Source organism: Andrographis paniculata, unplaced genomic scaffold (genome assembly GCF_009805555.1).
Source record: "Andrographis paniculata isolate CXL003 unplaced genomic scaffold, ASM980555v1 Contig37END, whole genome shotgun sequence".
Taxonomy (NCBI): domain Eukaryota; kingdom Viridiplantae; phylum Streptophyta; class Magnoliopsida; order Lamiales; family Acanthaceae; genus Andrographis; species Andrographis paniculata.
In genome coordinates, this window is record NW_026137570.1 from 3,830,890 (window position 1) to 3,848,248 (window position 17,359).

The 17,359-nt window shown below is 32.7% G+C and overlaps 1 protein-coding gene across 2 annotated transcripts; it reads left to right on the plus strand.

Moving 5' to 3' along the window:
- The first annotated feature begins 358 nt into the window (after positions 1 to 358).
- LOC127250497 (transcription factor UNE10-like) lies at positions 359 to 9,346 on the plus strand. Of its 2 annotated transcripts, none has more exons than XR_007838692.1 (5): positions 359 to 540; positions 667 to 1,375; positions 1,475 to 1,540; positions 4,267 to 4,838; positions 6,320 to 6,410. XR_007838692.1 is itself a non-coding variant. In XM_051273813.1 (5 exons), exons 1-5 carry the CDS (start codon positions 476 to 478, stop codon positions 9,111 to 9,113), a joined length of 1,191 nt encoding a protein of 396 aa, XP_051129770.1. In that variant the 5' UTR covers positions 362 to 475; the 3' UTR covers positions 9,114 to 9,346. The 2 variants fall into 2 exon arrangements, 1 of the variants encoding a protein (XP_051129770.1); XM_051273813.1 differs by lacking the exon at positions 4,267 to 4,838 and adding an exon at positions 9,066 to 9,346 and having other exon boundaries at positions 362 to 540; positions 6,320 to 6,622.
- Positions 9,347 to 17,359: the final 8,013 nt, after the last annotated feature.

Genomic DNA, 17,359 nt, shown 5'->3' on the forward strand with positions numbered 1-17,359 from the left:
TCGACACGAACACGACCCAAAAACACGAATTGACACCCCTAATAAAAGACAATACTCCATGTCCTATTTAGCTTCGCCACACAGTTTTAGATATTGTATAATTAGTAAATAATTAAAAATATATTAGTGAAAATAATTATAATTTAATAAAAATAATTATAGAGTAAAATCAAAATTACTAAATAGTTTAACTACAATAAAAATATATAAATTATAAATTTTAAAATGTGATTAAAGTGTATAATTATAATTAAAAAAAATAAATAAATTATATAGAATGAACGAAAATAGAAAAATGAACAAAATCAAGTGACGCGAAAAATTAATAAATAGTGAAACACGGGCGTGTCGGTGCCCACACCAAGTTACTCATATTTTACCGACTGCAATAAAAGAAGAGAATTTTCTTGACAGGCCTTCCTACAAACCCTAACACCAGCAAACCAAAGGAAACGCATCCTCCATAGATTCAGACATGAGCCAGTGTGTCCCAACCTACAGGGAGGATCTCCACGACAACACCTTCAATATCTCCACCTCGTCAGTAATTCTATTCTTTGTTTAATTTAGTAATTGATTTCTTACTACTGTTCCATCGATCCATCCATTTCTAATTTTAATTTTAATTTTCATTTCTGCTGGTTTTTAATTAACGTCATTCCTCAGATTCAATGGCTATGAAGTTGCCGAGCTGACGTGGCAAAACGGACAGTTGGCCTTGCACGGTTTGGCTGACAAGCCACGCGCCGCCGCCGTCGCCGGCACGCTGGAGTCCGTCATTAACCAATCCTCCTTCGGTTTCGACCCTAATAAGGTCGCCGGTGTCGCCGATCTCGCGCCTTGGTTCGACCACCACGCGCCAGGCGGCGGCGGTGGCGCTCACGCGGCAACGGACGCTCTCGTACCTGTCCGCGAACTACACGCGCCGGAACGCGTCCCTGAGATCGGCGCGTGCGACGCTGGGGAATCCACGCGCGTTGGTTCCTGCAGCGGCGCCACCGTCCCCGGCGGCGCGGCAGTTTATCGCTTCGACAACACCACGAGTGGGAGCGCGAGCGTCGCCGAGCGCGGCCGCCGGTCTTCGGCGGCGGCGGCGACGTTTGATACTCGCGAGGACGATTCCTGCGGTGGAGGATCCACCTCCGCCGCCATGTGGTCGCCGGAGACCACCAATTCCGGCGAGGAGAATGGCAAGACGGCGTCGGTGGAGGATCCTGATTCCTGGGAAGTCCTGGGATCTAAACACTCGGATCAATCGTACTCGAATATGAACGGTCCGGATTCGTTAAGAGTGAGAGTCCCGGACCTCAAATATAGTCGGAGGAAACCCATAAGAAGGAATAAAGTAGCCGCAGTCCATAGCCAATCAGAAAGAGTATATTCTTTATATTTATATATTATTTATTTTTTTCAAAAAAAAAAAAATTTGATATGCATATAATATTATAAATATAATTATTTTGTATTTCTACAGAAAAGAAGAGACAGAATTAACCAAAGAATGAAGACGTTACAGAAAATGGTACCAAATTCGACCAAGGTAATTATTATTTATTATTATTATATTATTATTATTATTATTATTGTTTTAATATTTTTTTTAGGTGCAATGATTGCTATACGTATAATTATTTAAATTAAAAAATAGATATTAATATAATATTTTATCGAAAATTGATAAATTAAACAATAAAAATTTTTGAAAAAATTCGAAATAATACTCTTCATCTAAATTTATGTTTATTTTTTTTAAAAAAAATATTTTTGTTTTCTTTCTAGCTAATAAATACATAGTTTTTGTAATTTTATTATAAATAACAAAAAATAATAATTATTGTATATTTTTATTAAAATTTATATCTAAATATTTGAGCACATAATTGAACAATAAAAGAAATAATAATTAATATTGTTAATAATCTTGATTTAACAAATTATATTTTTATTGAAATTATATTTGCTTAGAGTTATTTTAAATAGATTTCGGAAAAAAAATATTTATATTGTTAATATAAATAGTCTAATTTATCTATTTGAATCCTACTTAACCTGCATAGTATCAAAACAACAAAGATTATATATTAAAACAATAATAATAAAAAAAAAAGAAAAAGGACAGAATAAGTCTAGGTAATCTAATTATTTAATACTCCTTTGTTCGTCATATTTAATTTTTTTTGTAAAATTATAAAGAAAATATAATTAAACAAGGTTGACGGAGAGAATATAATTTAAAAAAAGGCATTAAATAATTATTTTTTTAACATAACATCACTTATATTATCCAAAGAAATATAAATTTTAGAAGTAATATCCGCACAAAATATTATATTCAAATTATAATTTTAAAAAAATAAAAAATCATCAACCTCGTATGTTTCTTTTAATTTTTATTTAATTTTTTACTATTTAAAAATATTGAAAAATATTTTTTTTCCTTTCGCCTCTAACGATTATATTTATATTTTGTGTCATTGTATTTAATATTAAAAATATGTTTATATTTGTATAGTTTAGTAGTATATTTTTTATATAAAATATTACTCCCTCCGTCCTAGATACTATGTTCACGTTGCCGTTTCTGTTTATCTCACATACCATGTCACTTTCTTTTTTTGGAAAATGATCACACTTTAATCTTATTTTAAATTTTTTAATTTTATTTTTTATTATTTTAATTAAACTAATTAATTATTTTAATCTTAATTTATAATTATTTAATATTATAGGATAATTATTTTCAGTAATATATTTTTAATTATCTACTAATTACACTTCTTCTTCTAAAATACGGTGTCTACAGTGTAATTGGGACGGAGGGAGCACTATAATTAAACATTACTGCTATTTAAATAAAACATAAAAATTGAAAGTTTAATTAAGATAGGAAAGAAGTGGAGAAGTATTTGTATTTGTATTTGTATTTGTATTTGTATATATGGGCGTAGCAAGGAGGGCCACACAATAACGTTTGATCTTATCCTTTCACACAATTCATTCATAAGTCGTTTATTAAATTAAATGTTGATTTGAAGCCTCACCTATATCGCCACTCCCCCTTTATTGCAACACGTCTTCCTATATAATATTAATAAAAATATTATTGTTAAAAAATAAAATATATTTAGATTTTAAAAACTAATACTTACATATATATATATATATATATATATTTTTAGAAATATAAGAATTCAAATAATAAATTTTGAAAAAAAAAGAACACTAAATTTTTAGAGTTTTTAGTACACATTTTTGCTCACCCAGTATTTTTAGATTAATTAACTTTTGGTATATATAGTGAAGAATTGTATTAAAAATATAAAATATATTATTTTAAATTGAATATTTTAATTTTTTTTTTATGAATATTTGATTTTTTTTATCTTTTATTTATTTTTTTTTTTTGACTCTTATAAAAAGTATTTTGTATTATTTTTTTTGTTAGAATCGCAAAAGAAATGGTATTGGGTGAACAAAATCAACTCAAATAAAAATGTTTTTTTTTTTTTTTTTTTTTTTTGCGTACAATACTTAAAAATTAATGAAAAATAGTTTAATAACATTATAACTTATTTTAATAAATAACAATTTTAAAAAATCCTTAAATATTGTGGGTGTATTTGTTTTATAGTATATGATTGTTTGTTTTTTTTTTTTTTTTTTTTAGCGTTTGGTAGATTCTCGTTTATAGATAAATAAATAAATTATATGTATCTATAAAAGAGTAATGATGTGTTTGTTTTGTATTTTAGTTTGAAAAAATTTTTTGATATAAAATATAGAGAATTGTGTAAATAATATAATAATAATAAGTGTGTGTAGTATGTTAATTTTTTAAAAAAAATGTATTGAAATTTTTTAGAAAAGAAACAAACTATATAAGTTTTTAGTTGAGACGGTCATTCGTATAATCTAACATTGAGTATGACGCATTTTGTATACTCCTTCCGTCTAGTTAGAAATTATATATATTTTTATTTTAAAACGTCCAATTACAAAGTAAACATTTTATTAAATACTTCATTTTTTTTTTATCAATACTCTTCATTTACATCACATTATTACTTTTACACCAAAAAGTAAGGGCAAAATGTCATTACACTACTTTTAACTACCCACTATAATTAAAATATTATTATTTCTTAAACATCACGCCCAGAGTAAATGTTTACTTTGTACGTGGATGGAGAGAATTAAGTATGTTGGGACTCCCGTTTGCTGTTATATGAACAATGACTTAGTTTCTCTAACGGTTCGAGCTTTTAGGTGAGACGGTCATTCTGCATCCGACATGATATCAGAGCCTAGGCTAGGTCTTGAGTTCGAGTCCTGCTCGTCCCTATTTGCACATATGCATGTGCAAGTTTCGTAGACCCCATTTGTACCCGAAGGTCTTCCAATTTTGAAATTTTTTCTATAGTTTCTAGCCATTTCTTTTTTTTATTTTGATTTTATCTTGAGTCCTCATTTTGTCTACGATGTCATGTTTCTGATTGCAACGAGAGTCTCGTTATTTCCGACCTTGTGGAGAGTACTCCCGTCGTTTTCGACTCCAGTAGAGAGTCCTGGCATTTTCGGCTCCGGTGGAGTCATCTAGTTTTCGGCTCTGGTGGAGTCATGTCGTTTTTTGCTCCGGTGGAGTCATCTCGTTTTCGGCCATCTCGTTGTCGGCTTCGGTGGAGTTATGTGATTTTCGGCTCCGATGGAGTTATGTGGTTTTCGGCTCCAGTGGAATCATGTCGTTTTCGACGGCTCCAGTGGAGTCATCTCGTTTTCGGCTCCGGTGGAGAGTATCTTATTTTCGACCCCGGTGGAGAGTCATCTCGTTTTTTGCTCTGGTGGGTGGAAAGTCAACTGCTAATTTTATTTATGTTTTCTTTGTTCGTTTATATTCAAATTTCTTATCAAACTCAAGTTGGTTTCTATTATACCACTTGAGTTTGAGGGAGGATGTTGAGATATTTTAGATGTTCAGTTTTAGATTTAGTAGATTTATATTTAGATTTGATCTTATTCACATATTAGACTACTTAAATTTGAGTCTATCGAGTCTGTTTTGTATTATCTATATATAGGCTTCTTATTCATAGATTACTTATTTGGGTATCTTAATCTTAATTTATAATTATTTTTATTATACAATAATTATTTTTACCTATACACTTTTTAGTTACTTACTAATTATATTTTACTTAAATTTTTGTATCTACAGTTATAGAGATAAATAAGTTAGGACAGAGGAAATATTATATCATCTTATAAACAGTAATATTCTTTTCAAAATATAATTTTTGATATTACCAACGCAATTTTTAATATATAAGTTGGGACGGTATATGAGTTGATATTTTTGTTTAATTTTGATTTTTATTTAAATAGTATTGTGTTCGATATTTTGTGAGAATATAATATACTTATTTAAGTCTTTACTATTTTATATTGGGTTTGTATGTTTTGTATTTTTAATTTTAGTTATTTTGTTATATCAAGTATGAAGTATTCTAATTTTAGTATTTTGTTGACGGGAACCCTCAACTTCTACCCGCACTGGGTAAACCTCCGGTCGAACCTAATACCTTGCAAACCAGGCTCGACGGGAAAGTCACATTAGAGGAACTATGTGTGGCAGGTGGACCTGAGGCGTCGGGGTTTGAATCCATAACCTCACGGTCACAGGTCCAACCTCGTAAAAAATATTATTTTTCATTATAGTAAAAGATGTGTATTAACTAATGAAAATGTGTAAGAAAAACTCATGTATTTTAACCTTTGTACTATAAATATTAAATAATAATATGTATAATAATATATTTGTAATTTATATAAAGATGAAGACTATTTTAATATTAACGTATAATCACTTTTATTATAATACTCTCACCGTCCCAATACAATATTGCATGTTTACCATTTTTATCCGTCTTAAAATAATAGTTTCATTTTCATAAATAATCATATTATTATAAAACTACTTTTACTTTTTCATTATTATTACACAATTGCCAGCTTTTTACACTAATACACTCACAAGGGTAAAAAAGTATTTTACCCGTATTTTTTACCCATTACCAATATAATACCAATGTTTATTAAATCTCGTGCCAAACACAACCGGGACTATAGTTTTGGGAGTATATATTAATATGAGACTTGGGACTAAAGAGATTGAAATATTCAAATTTTATTGTCATTCTCTAAATAGTATTTCTATGAGTTAATTCTATAATGTGAAGCTTTTTTTTTTTTTTTTTGTTTGATGAACTAATTTTCAAGTATCGACTTTTTTTAAATTTTAATTTTAATTTTTGTTTTTTTACAGATGGACAAAGTTTCAATGCTGGATGAAATTATAGAATACATAAAAGAGTTACAAACACACCTTCAAATAACACAGTTATATATGTCTCAAATGATGATGTTCCAACAATGTTTGAACATGTCCCTCATGGCCTCCCTTGGCCGCCCCACGGTGGTGGTGCCACCCTTCTTACCACCGCTGCCGCCGACGGCTGCCGTCGGATTGCCGCCAAATGTTCCTAACCCCGCCGCTTTCATGCCAATCACCTCCTGGAACATTCAAGACAATCGGTTTTCATTACCTGATTTTTTATCAATTTTACCGGTAAGTAAAACTCTTTATTTAATACTCGTCTTATTGGAAGTTATATATATATATATATTTTTTTTTTGTAAAGCATTTGTCATAAAGTATATATTTTAGTTTTTTTTTTTTAAAAAAAAAACTAATATGAGTTTTCATTTTTTTTTTTTTTTAATTTCACAAATATCCATAGCAAAATTTAGTTATCTACAATAATGTTATTCTCAAACTATTAGTTTATATATATAGCAAAATTGCTTATAATGTTGTGGTTTAAAATTTTTTAATTTAAAAAGTGCATGAATTTTCTTCATATTTTAAAAAATATTGTACGAATCCTCTAAAAAATTGCATGAAATTTTTTCATTAATTTTTAAGAAATTTGTGTAATATTTGAAAAACATGATAGAATTTCATACAATTTTTAAATAAGAAGATTAATGCATATTTTCCAAATCACGAATGAATTTTAAATATTTTAATTAGTGTAAAAAAAACTATTAGTTCTTGATCACAAAGCCAAAAGTAAACTAATACATTTGAGCTCGATGAAAGAGAGTACAATTTTGAAAATAAAAAGAAATGGAATTTTGGTCAGAAAGTGTTAATTATTATCTTACTTACTTTAAGGCAGGGTGTGTTTGTTCTTATTTCAAATAAAAACTTTGAGGTTAAACAACTTTTTAGTTACTTTTTACTTTAAATAAATTGTTTAAAAATAGTTCCAAAGTAAAAAAATTTCGCTACAATAGTATTGCGGTGACAGATTTGTCACGCTGGTCCGTAGTTGCTAACATGACACTAACGCGATTGACGTATCATTGTCATGTCAATGTCATGTCAGCAACACGTGAAAATTTTTATTTTATTTTTTTAATTTTCTAATTTGAAATGGAAATGTTGACTTTGGTCAATATTGGACTAAATTATAAAATACAATTTTACATTTTGTAAAATAAAAAATAAAAAAAATTTCACATGTCGCTAGCATGATATCGACGTGGTGATGACATGTCAGTTGTGTTAATGTCACGTCAGCAATAGCTGGCCATCGTAACGAATTCAAAATCGGAGAATCATTTTAGCAAAAAAAAATTTATTTGTGCAATTATTTTTAGACATATTCTATTTAAAGTTCTAATATGATAACAAAACAAAAAAATAATTTACCCAATATTTTATTATATTTTATGCATAATTATGAATAAAAAATATTATTTTACTAAAAAAATCGCATCAAAATATTATTTAATAAAAGAAATATTCAAATAATCACCCCAATTTTAAATCAAAACTAAACAAACAATGTATTTAGAATATTTATCTTTAATATTTGTTTGTAGGGTTTGATTTTTAAATAATACATACAATTTTAAATTAAAATAATTATTCGATAGGATATAAATAAAAAGTGGTGCAATATTTTTAGTATAAAATTATACTTCCTCCTTCCCATAACAAAGTATCTATTTTTCCATTTTAGTCCGTCCTATAACAAAGTATCTATTTCTTTTTTTAATAACTGTACTATCTACCTAACATTACAAATACCCTTACAACTTACAATAGATTACACAAATGTCATTACTTTTATATCACACATACTAATAAGGTCATTTTAGTCATTTCTATTTTATTTCTACTATATCCCAATATAATACTAATATTTTTAAAATCACGTGCAAAAAGCAAATGAATACTTCTTTGTGGGACGGAGGGAGTATTTTAGTATGAAAAAGTATTCGATTGATTTTTCTTTTAACCCTTCTTTTTAAAAAAAATAATGAAAAATTAAGATGAAAACCTACAAGTTTTCACTTTGCTGCTCTTTAACTGGAAGAGTTGTCATTCTCTTAATTTTGGTCTTATCTAATAATTTTGGTACATTAATACTTTCTACTTGGACAGGGGCTTGAATTATTGAAATATTTGTTTAATATATATATATATATATATATGTATATATAAGTATATTCTCGAGTCTTGTATACATTATTATTTGTTATTTTAGTTTTTAAAGTATATATATAATCATATATATACAATTCACATTTTTTAAAAACATAATATGTTGAGATTATTGTTACGTATGTTGACATGATTTCACTGTATGTAGTTAACATGAGCTAATGACGTAACAATTTACATATCAAGTGTTAATATATATATTTAATTTTATATGTTTATTTTTTTAAAAAATAAAATAAAATCAACATTAATTTTTTGTGCTAGAAATCATATAACTAAGTCTCTATAAGCTCTAAAAGATATTTTCAATAGCCACGGATTAAGTCTCCAGGTCCATCTATCACACATTTGCCTAGTATGACTTGTCTTGTCGAACCTACTTTTTAGAATATTAAATGCATATTTTTGTCTCAAAATTCTTAAATAAATAAATTGACTGTGCATTTATTTATTTATTTATTTATTTTATTATGCTTATATTTATATTCTATTGCAGGGCGGGAATTTTGGATCAACTATTCCAGCACCCTTTTGGTTCAAGTAATTTATTTGTTTATTGTAAAAAAGAAACTTTAATTCATAGATTTTATATAATTATCATATGGTTAATCTGGTTTTTCTTTGAACTTTTATAGGTTTTTAAATTAGTTGTAAATTAAGTTTTAAATTAATTTGTTTTATGAACATAAGAATAAATACTTGTTAGTTTGTATAGAGCTTGTTAATTTGTTTTAGGTTTCACTGTATTTTAAATATACTCTACCGTCCCATTTAATTTGTCAACTATTTCTATTTTCGTATGTCTCACATAATTTGTCTCAACTCTAATCACATTTTAAAATTCATAATTTATTAATTTTTTTATTTTAATTAAACTATTTAGTCATCTTAATCTTAGCATGAGATTATTTTTATTAAATCATAATTATTTTTATTAATATATTTTTTAATTACTCACTAATTACACAATACCTAAAACTTCGTGCCTAACCTAAAGGAGACAAATTAGCTGGGACTGAGGGAGTATTATTTATAACAAAAATATACTACCTCCGTCCAGCTCTAGGGGTCCATTTACTTCTTGTTTGTTGACTTTTGAATATTAATTATTATATCAAAACACAGTAAAAATTTTTAAAAAAAAAATTATAAAAATACTTCTATTAGTGCCTTATAATACTACCAGAAGGATATTTGCACAAAAAATTATATAAATATAAAAATATTTTTAATGTTAAATGCAATAACGTAAAAGGTAAATGTGACCTAAAGAGACAGACAAATAAAGTATTATTTATTTTAAAAATATCACATCATATCAAATACATTTTATATGAAAAAAAACCCCACAAACACAAAAATAAACACAGCCAATGTGGGCATAGTATTAAGGATGTGTGAGCAGTTTTAGGTTTTAACTGAATTTAAAATTTTGAATTTTTTTTAAATAATATTATATATAATATTTTGCGAAATAAAAAAAATATATAATTTTCGATAAATATGAAGTCTAATTAGAGATGAGAAAAAAAAAAGGAAAAAAAAAAAAAAAAAAAAAGAAAGAAAACACATACTCCATTTTTCATCATTTTCTAATAAAAAATTTAATAATATATTTAATTTATTTTTTACCTATCACACCTCAATATTAAAATATTATCATTCTTTTTTTGTTTTCATATCCAAGCAAATTTACATAAGTTCATCGGATGATGGAGAGATTATTTTCTTATTGTCAGGGAATTGTAATATGTTCGGATTTTTTTTGTTGGGGATAATACAACCATGTTTCTCTTAAAATATTATACATTTAATTGCTATTTTTTTAATTAAATAAATACAAATAGCTAGAGAGAGATCGATAAAAATTGAATAAAGAATAAGTGTTTGATATAGTATTAATAAAAGTTTGATTTTATAATTTGAATTAAAAATAAGTTTTTGACATAATATTTTAAATAAAATATAAACATTAAATATAATATTTTTTTTATAAAAATAATTATTGATAAATAGTGCAAAAATCAATTTAAAAGCAAAAATAATCTGAGCCTTAAATGGTGTGTTTAATTAAATTTAGTTCGAAAGACTGTTTTTTGTAGTTTTGCTTCAATCTTCTTTTTAAAAAAAAAAAAATTACTACATTCGTCATTCAAATATATTCTCATTCTTTTTATATTTTACAAATAAAATAAGCTAGATTTGGATCATCAGATAGAGTACTATATAGTGATCACAATTTTCTATAAAAAAATTGCTATGTCATCTTATAGAATATTAGATCTAAACTATTCTTAAAACGGCCACTCGAGCTTTACCTGGCATGTACATACGATACGGTGAGCTGTTTTCTGGCGCAGGACTACGAGGCCAGTATTATTACTTTACCGGCTTTACCATTTGACTAAATTCAAATATTTTAGGGTGCATTTGTATATCTTTTAAAATGACTTTGGGTTTTCAAGGTATTACGGTTGAATATTTATAAGAGATTTGATGAAAAAGATGAATGAGAATGGAATTGCATTTGAATGAGTTTCCAATGTGCAATTAAGGATCTTGTAATTGTAGAGGTGACTATTCGGATTATATAGTTTTGATGAACTCGGTCGAGGTTTTGTTTGACTTTAGTTTGAAAATAATTTGAAATTGAAGATTAATTTAAAGTTTTTATTTAAATAATATTTTGAATTAATATTTTATTACAAAAATAGTATATTTTTATTGAAAATTATATAGGATAAATATTAGTTATTTAAAATTTAAAATTGCAACCAAACAAACTAAAAAAAATTCCAAAAATTTTATATAATATAGAACCAAATCGAAATATTCAAGTTCAAATCGAATTAAAAAATAAAATTACATGACATTAAAAAATTATGAAAATTCAGAAAATTCATTAGAAGAAAAATAAAATAATGTCCAATGAATCAAAACAAAGATACAGAATAAAATAGAATCATCTAAGATTTAACTATTTCCAAACAAATATTAAATTACACAAAGCCCCAAATAAAAAACCTCAAAATAAACTATACTTCCTCCCTCCCTTTTGAATATATCTCTTTAAATATTTTAATATTAGTGTATGACTATTTTTACTAAAATAAAAATAAATTTTTTAATGGAACAGACAAAAATAATAAAAATGATATTTTAAATTGAGACAAAAGAAGTATATGTTATTATTACTCCCGTACATTTTTTGGCTTCCAAAAGTGATTAACAACCCAGCCCAAAGGTTAGATAAGGCAGCCCAAAGCTAATCCGGTCCAAGAGCCCACCACGGATAAGGAAAATTCAGTAGCCCAAAACTGTCCCGCCTAGAAGCCTATTAGTTTGAGGAAAATCCCATTCGGATAATGGAAGTAATGGAAAGAGTGGAGGATAGTTTGTTCAAACTATTTAAAGAATGAGCAAGAATAAAAAAGAACACGTCATGCACCATTCACTCTAATAATTTCATTATTTTCCTTCTCTTTTTATTTGTTTAGCCTAGTAAACTTTCAATCCTGCATAATTCAATTCTCTTTCTTTCTTCTTCTTCTTATTATTTTTTTAATTCTTGCACAATTTATCGTTTTCCTTATCAAATTGTATTTCTTAAATTCTTGTCGAATTTAATTGCTTAATTCGAATTTCCTTATTTTTTCTTCTTCGATCCAGCATCTCAATTCCTACATTTATTGTGCGCGAGACTTATCAATTTTTAGGTTGTCATCGACGAATTTTAGTGACAACAGATTGGCATGCCTAGTGGGACTCCGACGAGTCTTACACCCTTTTATGCGACAAGGAGTTGCAAGCTACCATTGTTGGAGAAAATCACAATGTCTAAAAGAGGAAATCGCCGGTGAAATTTCAGCCCCACGCATCTCCGGAAGGTTCTCTGCAGCTCCGGGAGGCGTTGACAGGATGATTATGATCCCTACGAGCGTTCTGGAATATCGGATTCGTGGGGAAATTCAATCTGCCCTCCGCGACTCAGCATTGACATTCTCTTGGTATTTTGCCGACATTTTCAAGCCCACCATCCGAAATGAAATTATGTGGGCGAGAGAGGAAAAGTTGCGCAAGGGCAAAGCACCAGTGACCAACCCCGAAGATGATGAAAATGCTCCTCTAGCGAAAGCAGCAAAGGGGGCACATCCAGACATCCCCTAACGACGTTCCAGTATGGTAACGTAACCATACCGAGCAAAAGAAACAAAAACAATAACCCCCCTGATTAGACAATGACTGAAGGACCTTGGCGGCCCTCGGGGCAGGCCACCGTAAGGCCGCTGCTACATCAATGACATCTAGGGAGCAGCGGGTGCGCACCACCGGCGTTTCAATGGCAAAACAATTATTTGTTTGGTGGAATGAGCGCGCTCACATCACCCGTGGGGGCGAACGGTCAAAGAAATAATCCTGCCGGAGGAGGAACTACTGACCCCTGGGAGGATGGCCGACCACATCCTCAACACCTCCAGCCGCTCCTTTGGCTCTGGGGATGACTTGAGGGGCATCTGCCGCATCTCTGAACCTGCTTTCGGGGGCAGCTTCTGCTCCTCCAGGTCCCTGGGGCTCAGTTCCGTTGGCTGTAGCAGTGGTTTGGGGCTCGGGTACACCAACTCCAGCCGTGCCGCCTCCACCTGGGTGGCAGACAGCATACCAGACAGCTTTCCCAGCCGGACCAACCACACAACAGGGGTACGAACCTCCACAATCACTGTCTCATCCGGGAGGCAGTGGGTACACACCACCAACATCTAAATGGCACAACAATCCTTTGTTTGGTGGCATAAGCGTGCCGACATCACCCGCGGAGGTGAACGGTCAAGGAAACATTCATGCCGGAGGAGCTGCCGATCCTCCTTGGGGGGCACGACTGATTACGGCTTCAACACCTCCAGTCTTTCCTCCGACCTCCGGAATCACTTGGGGGGAAATTGCACCACCTCCGAATGTACCTTGGGAGGCAGCCTCAACTCCTTCGGAACCCTACGGATCAGCCCCTTTGGCCATCGCAGTGGCGTGGGGATCAAATATACCGGTTCCATCGGCGCCACCTCCGCATGGGGAACAAGGAACATACCATGAGATAAATTTTTCTGTGGCGTCCGGGCAGCTCCAGGATTACGGATGTCCAAATCAGGGGGTTTTAGTACAATTCAGAAACTTTCTGGCTACGGTGGCGCCACAAATGACTTTGGGGGCAGCTCCAACTTCTCCGGGACCACCACCAGCTCCACGGATGACTCGAAAGGTAACTTTGGCAACGCATTCAATGCCAACAGCGCTACAGAAGACCTGGAAGGTGCATCCGGTGGCACTTCCAGCTTCAAACACTGTCGGGAGGACAATCCTGCCACCTCCGGCAGCACTTTCAGCTTCAGATGCTGTCCGGAGGACAGCCTTGCCACCTCTGGAAGCTCTTCTAGATCCGGACATTTCCTAGATGACAGTTCTGCCATCTCCGGAAGTGCATCTAGCTCCGGAAATTACTCAGAAAGCAGAACCGACGATGACGACACCTCCGAGGATGATAAAGAATGTAGATCCGCCACCCCGCTACCTTTGGAAGAATCATCAGCGCCGAAAAGGGCCTGGAAAGATCCTCCGGCTCCGAGAGGGTCAACTTTGTCAAATCAGGACATAATGGCCCCAGATTCGGATAGAGCAGCCCCAGGTCCAAGCAGGCCAGTAGCAGCCCCCTTGCAGCCAAAAGGATGTGCAAAAATAACCTCACCGCCGCGGCCGATTATCGATCCGCAGATGATAGAAGAGAAAGTCCGAAGAATATAAGGCAACTCCGTTCGGCTACCTACAAGGCCGTACTATCAACGGCCATTCCCGGATTAGATCACCGTCAACCATCCTCTACCCCGGAATGCTCGGACCCCAGAGTTCATGCTTTTTTCGGGGGAGGACTCGTGCTCAACGATTGAGCATGCCGATCGGTTCATAGCACAATGCAAATGGGACTTCGGAGAAAATGAGTGGTACAAACTCCAACTATTTTCATTATCCCTCACCAGACCGGCCTTCACATGGTATGCATCTTTCCCTTCTAATTCATTTTATACATGGGAAGACCTAGAAGGAGCATTCCATGAGCGGTTTTACAGCCCGTTGCTGGAGGTGACGATATCGGACCTAACTAACATACGGCAAAAGCGTGATGAGCGGGTATAAAATTTCTTAGAAAGGTTTCGCAGGGCAGAAGGTCAATGTCAGGTGCAGATACCCAAAAACCAAGTCGTTAACATGGCGGTCGACAATATAACGTGTCAACTTTGTGACAAATTGGCCCTTCAAGAGTATAAAAATTTCCGGGAAGTCACTGGAAAAGATCATTCATCGCATGCGAAGGAAGACAATTTTGATGTCGAGGAAAGATCTGATCGAGCCATTGTGACCATTCAGCCGTCTCATGCGCCGATCAATACCGTCGGAGTACACCCAATGAAACCTTACGCATCAGTAGCAAAGGCCGGCGGAAACCGAAAGAACCATAGCAACACATTTGCAGAAATCCATTTTTAGAAAAATGGAAAGACATGAAGGGTGGCCTCGGTGGACCGCGTGATGATAACCTTTCATCTGACGCGACATTACGAGCAGAAGAAGACGGGAGCGCAAAGATGGAAGAAACAAGATCGGCGCCGGACAGGTAGTTCCGGTTAAAAGAAGATGGAACAGCAAGGAAGTGACCTCCGAGCAGGCCATGCACAGACGGATCAAAATAAAAATATGTCGGACAAGAGTGGTTTGCGATGTGCGCCGAATCTGACAAGAGTGGAGGCTAAACTAGTGATTTTGGACAAAAAAGTTGTCCCGATTGAACAACCTCCTCCGGACTCTTCCAGAGGATCCAAAAGCTCCAGATACGGAAGACTAACCTATAATTAGGTCTATCAAAGATGATAGAATTTCAAAGGCTAGTCTCGACATCATAGCCAACAATCGAGACTTCGAGCAAGCCGTACAGTATGAAGACGATTTCAAAGTCGAGACGGTTGGATTTTCATCAAGAAAATTGAGAATCTTTAATCCCAACCGTTGCACTCCCAACGAATCTGACCTTGAGATGACCCGGACCAGCCCTCTGCCGCTGTCGGATGAGGCCATATGAAGTTAGAGCCAAAGTACCTTCGAAACTGCATACAAAAATATTTGGCTTCAAAGTTCGACAAACTTTTTGCCCAATTATTTTTGTGGTGGACATTTGTTACTCCCAAATATTTTTGGGCTTCCAAAAGTGATTAACAACCCAGCCCAAAGGTTAGATAAGGCAGCCCAAAGCTAATCTGGTCCAAGAGCCCACCACGGATGAGGAAAATTCAGTAGCCAAAAACTGGTCTGGCCCAGAAGCCTATTATGGATGAGGAAAATCCTATTCGGATAATGGGAGTAATGAAAAGAGTGGAGGATGGTTTGTTCTTAAAATGGTGGAAAGTTGAGAAAATTTAGAAATAAGCAACTCGAACTATTTAAAGAAGGAGCAAGAATCAAGAAGAACACATCCTGCACCATTCTGTAATACCCCGTAAAATAATCGCCGGAAGTTTGCCGGAGTCGGACAAATTTTATTTTGGGCATAATTTATTTTGAGCTTTTAGTGTAATAAATTAAAGAATTGAGTTTAAATTAGTAGTAAAAATTGAAATTGAGCCCTAGTAGGGTAAAACAATTACTAAAGGCCTAGATATTTTATGTTTAATAAAAAAATTTAAAAAAAAAAAAGAAAAAGGAACAGCAGAACGCACTCCAGCCAGCGCCGCAGCCAGCCCTCTTCTTCTTCCTTGGAGTTCTTTTTATCCAAAACTCTTTCTTTTGGTCTCTTCTCTTGAGGTAAGTCGGATTAATCTTAAATAGATGATATGTTCTAATCCTCAGACCCCTTCTATTGATATCTTTTTCAATATTATTGTCAAATGGGTTTGCCCTAAAAGTATTAGGGTTTGCCAATTTCTTTTATAAATTTGATTATAATGCTTATGTGAAGATTATTATTGGATTTTAAATTGAAAATCGTATAATTTATGGGATGGATTTGAAACACTATTTTTGCCCTAACCTAGTTATGGTTTTTGGAAAAATATTTACAATTATATTTAAATATAATGATTTTTGGAGTTAGACCGTGCCTATTGTGATTGACATATTTTTCGAATGTTTATTTGGCGAAATAGAGTGAGATTATAACGAACTTGTTGGGTCTAATATCCTATTTTTGCATGGTTAATTGTTGACAATTGAAATATTTTGAGTTTAAAACACTCTTTTTGAAATTTGCCTAAGAGCACGTTGAGTATTTGGTCAAATTGGTAATTCAAACTACCCGTCGAGTTCTATCAACTCGTCGATTGTTTGGATGATAAGGCATAGCCTTCCACCTCTATGCCTTGCAAACACGTGAGGGTATACCGGTATTTTAGGATAACTAGCTAACCTTGAACTAGATCCCGAATGGGCTAGGTCAAGGGATCGAGATGACGGGTTCCCTTTTTTGGTGATTCCGAGGTGCCCGTCATTCACGATGAAAAGGTCTTTAGACCGTCATCCGTGATGGAGGGATGGATTACATATAATCCCCTATTGGTATGTTATATTGGAGACTAGAGGGTTGTGGGCCGTATGGCGCCCCTCGCAAACTAATAATAAATTGATTCACGTATACTTTGAATTTCGAACCCTTATGAACACATTGTTGAGTTTTCCTTGAGGGTTGTGACCCTATGGTTGTTATGTGAAACTATGTGACGTGTCATACGAAGTAATAAGGTTGAAAAACCGGGT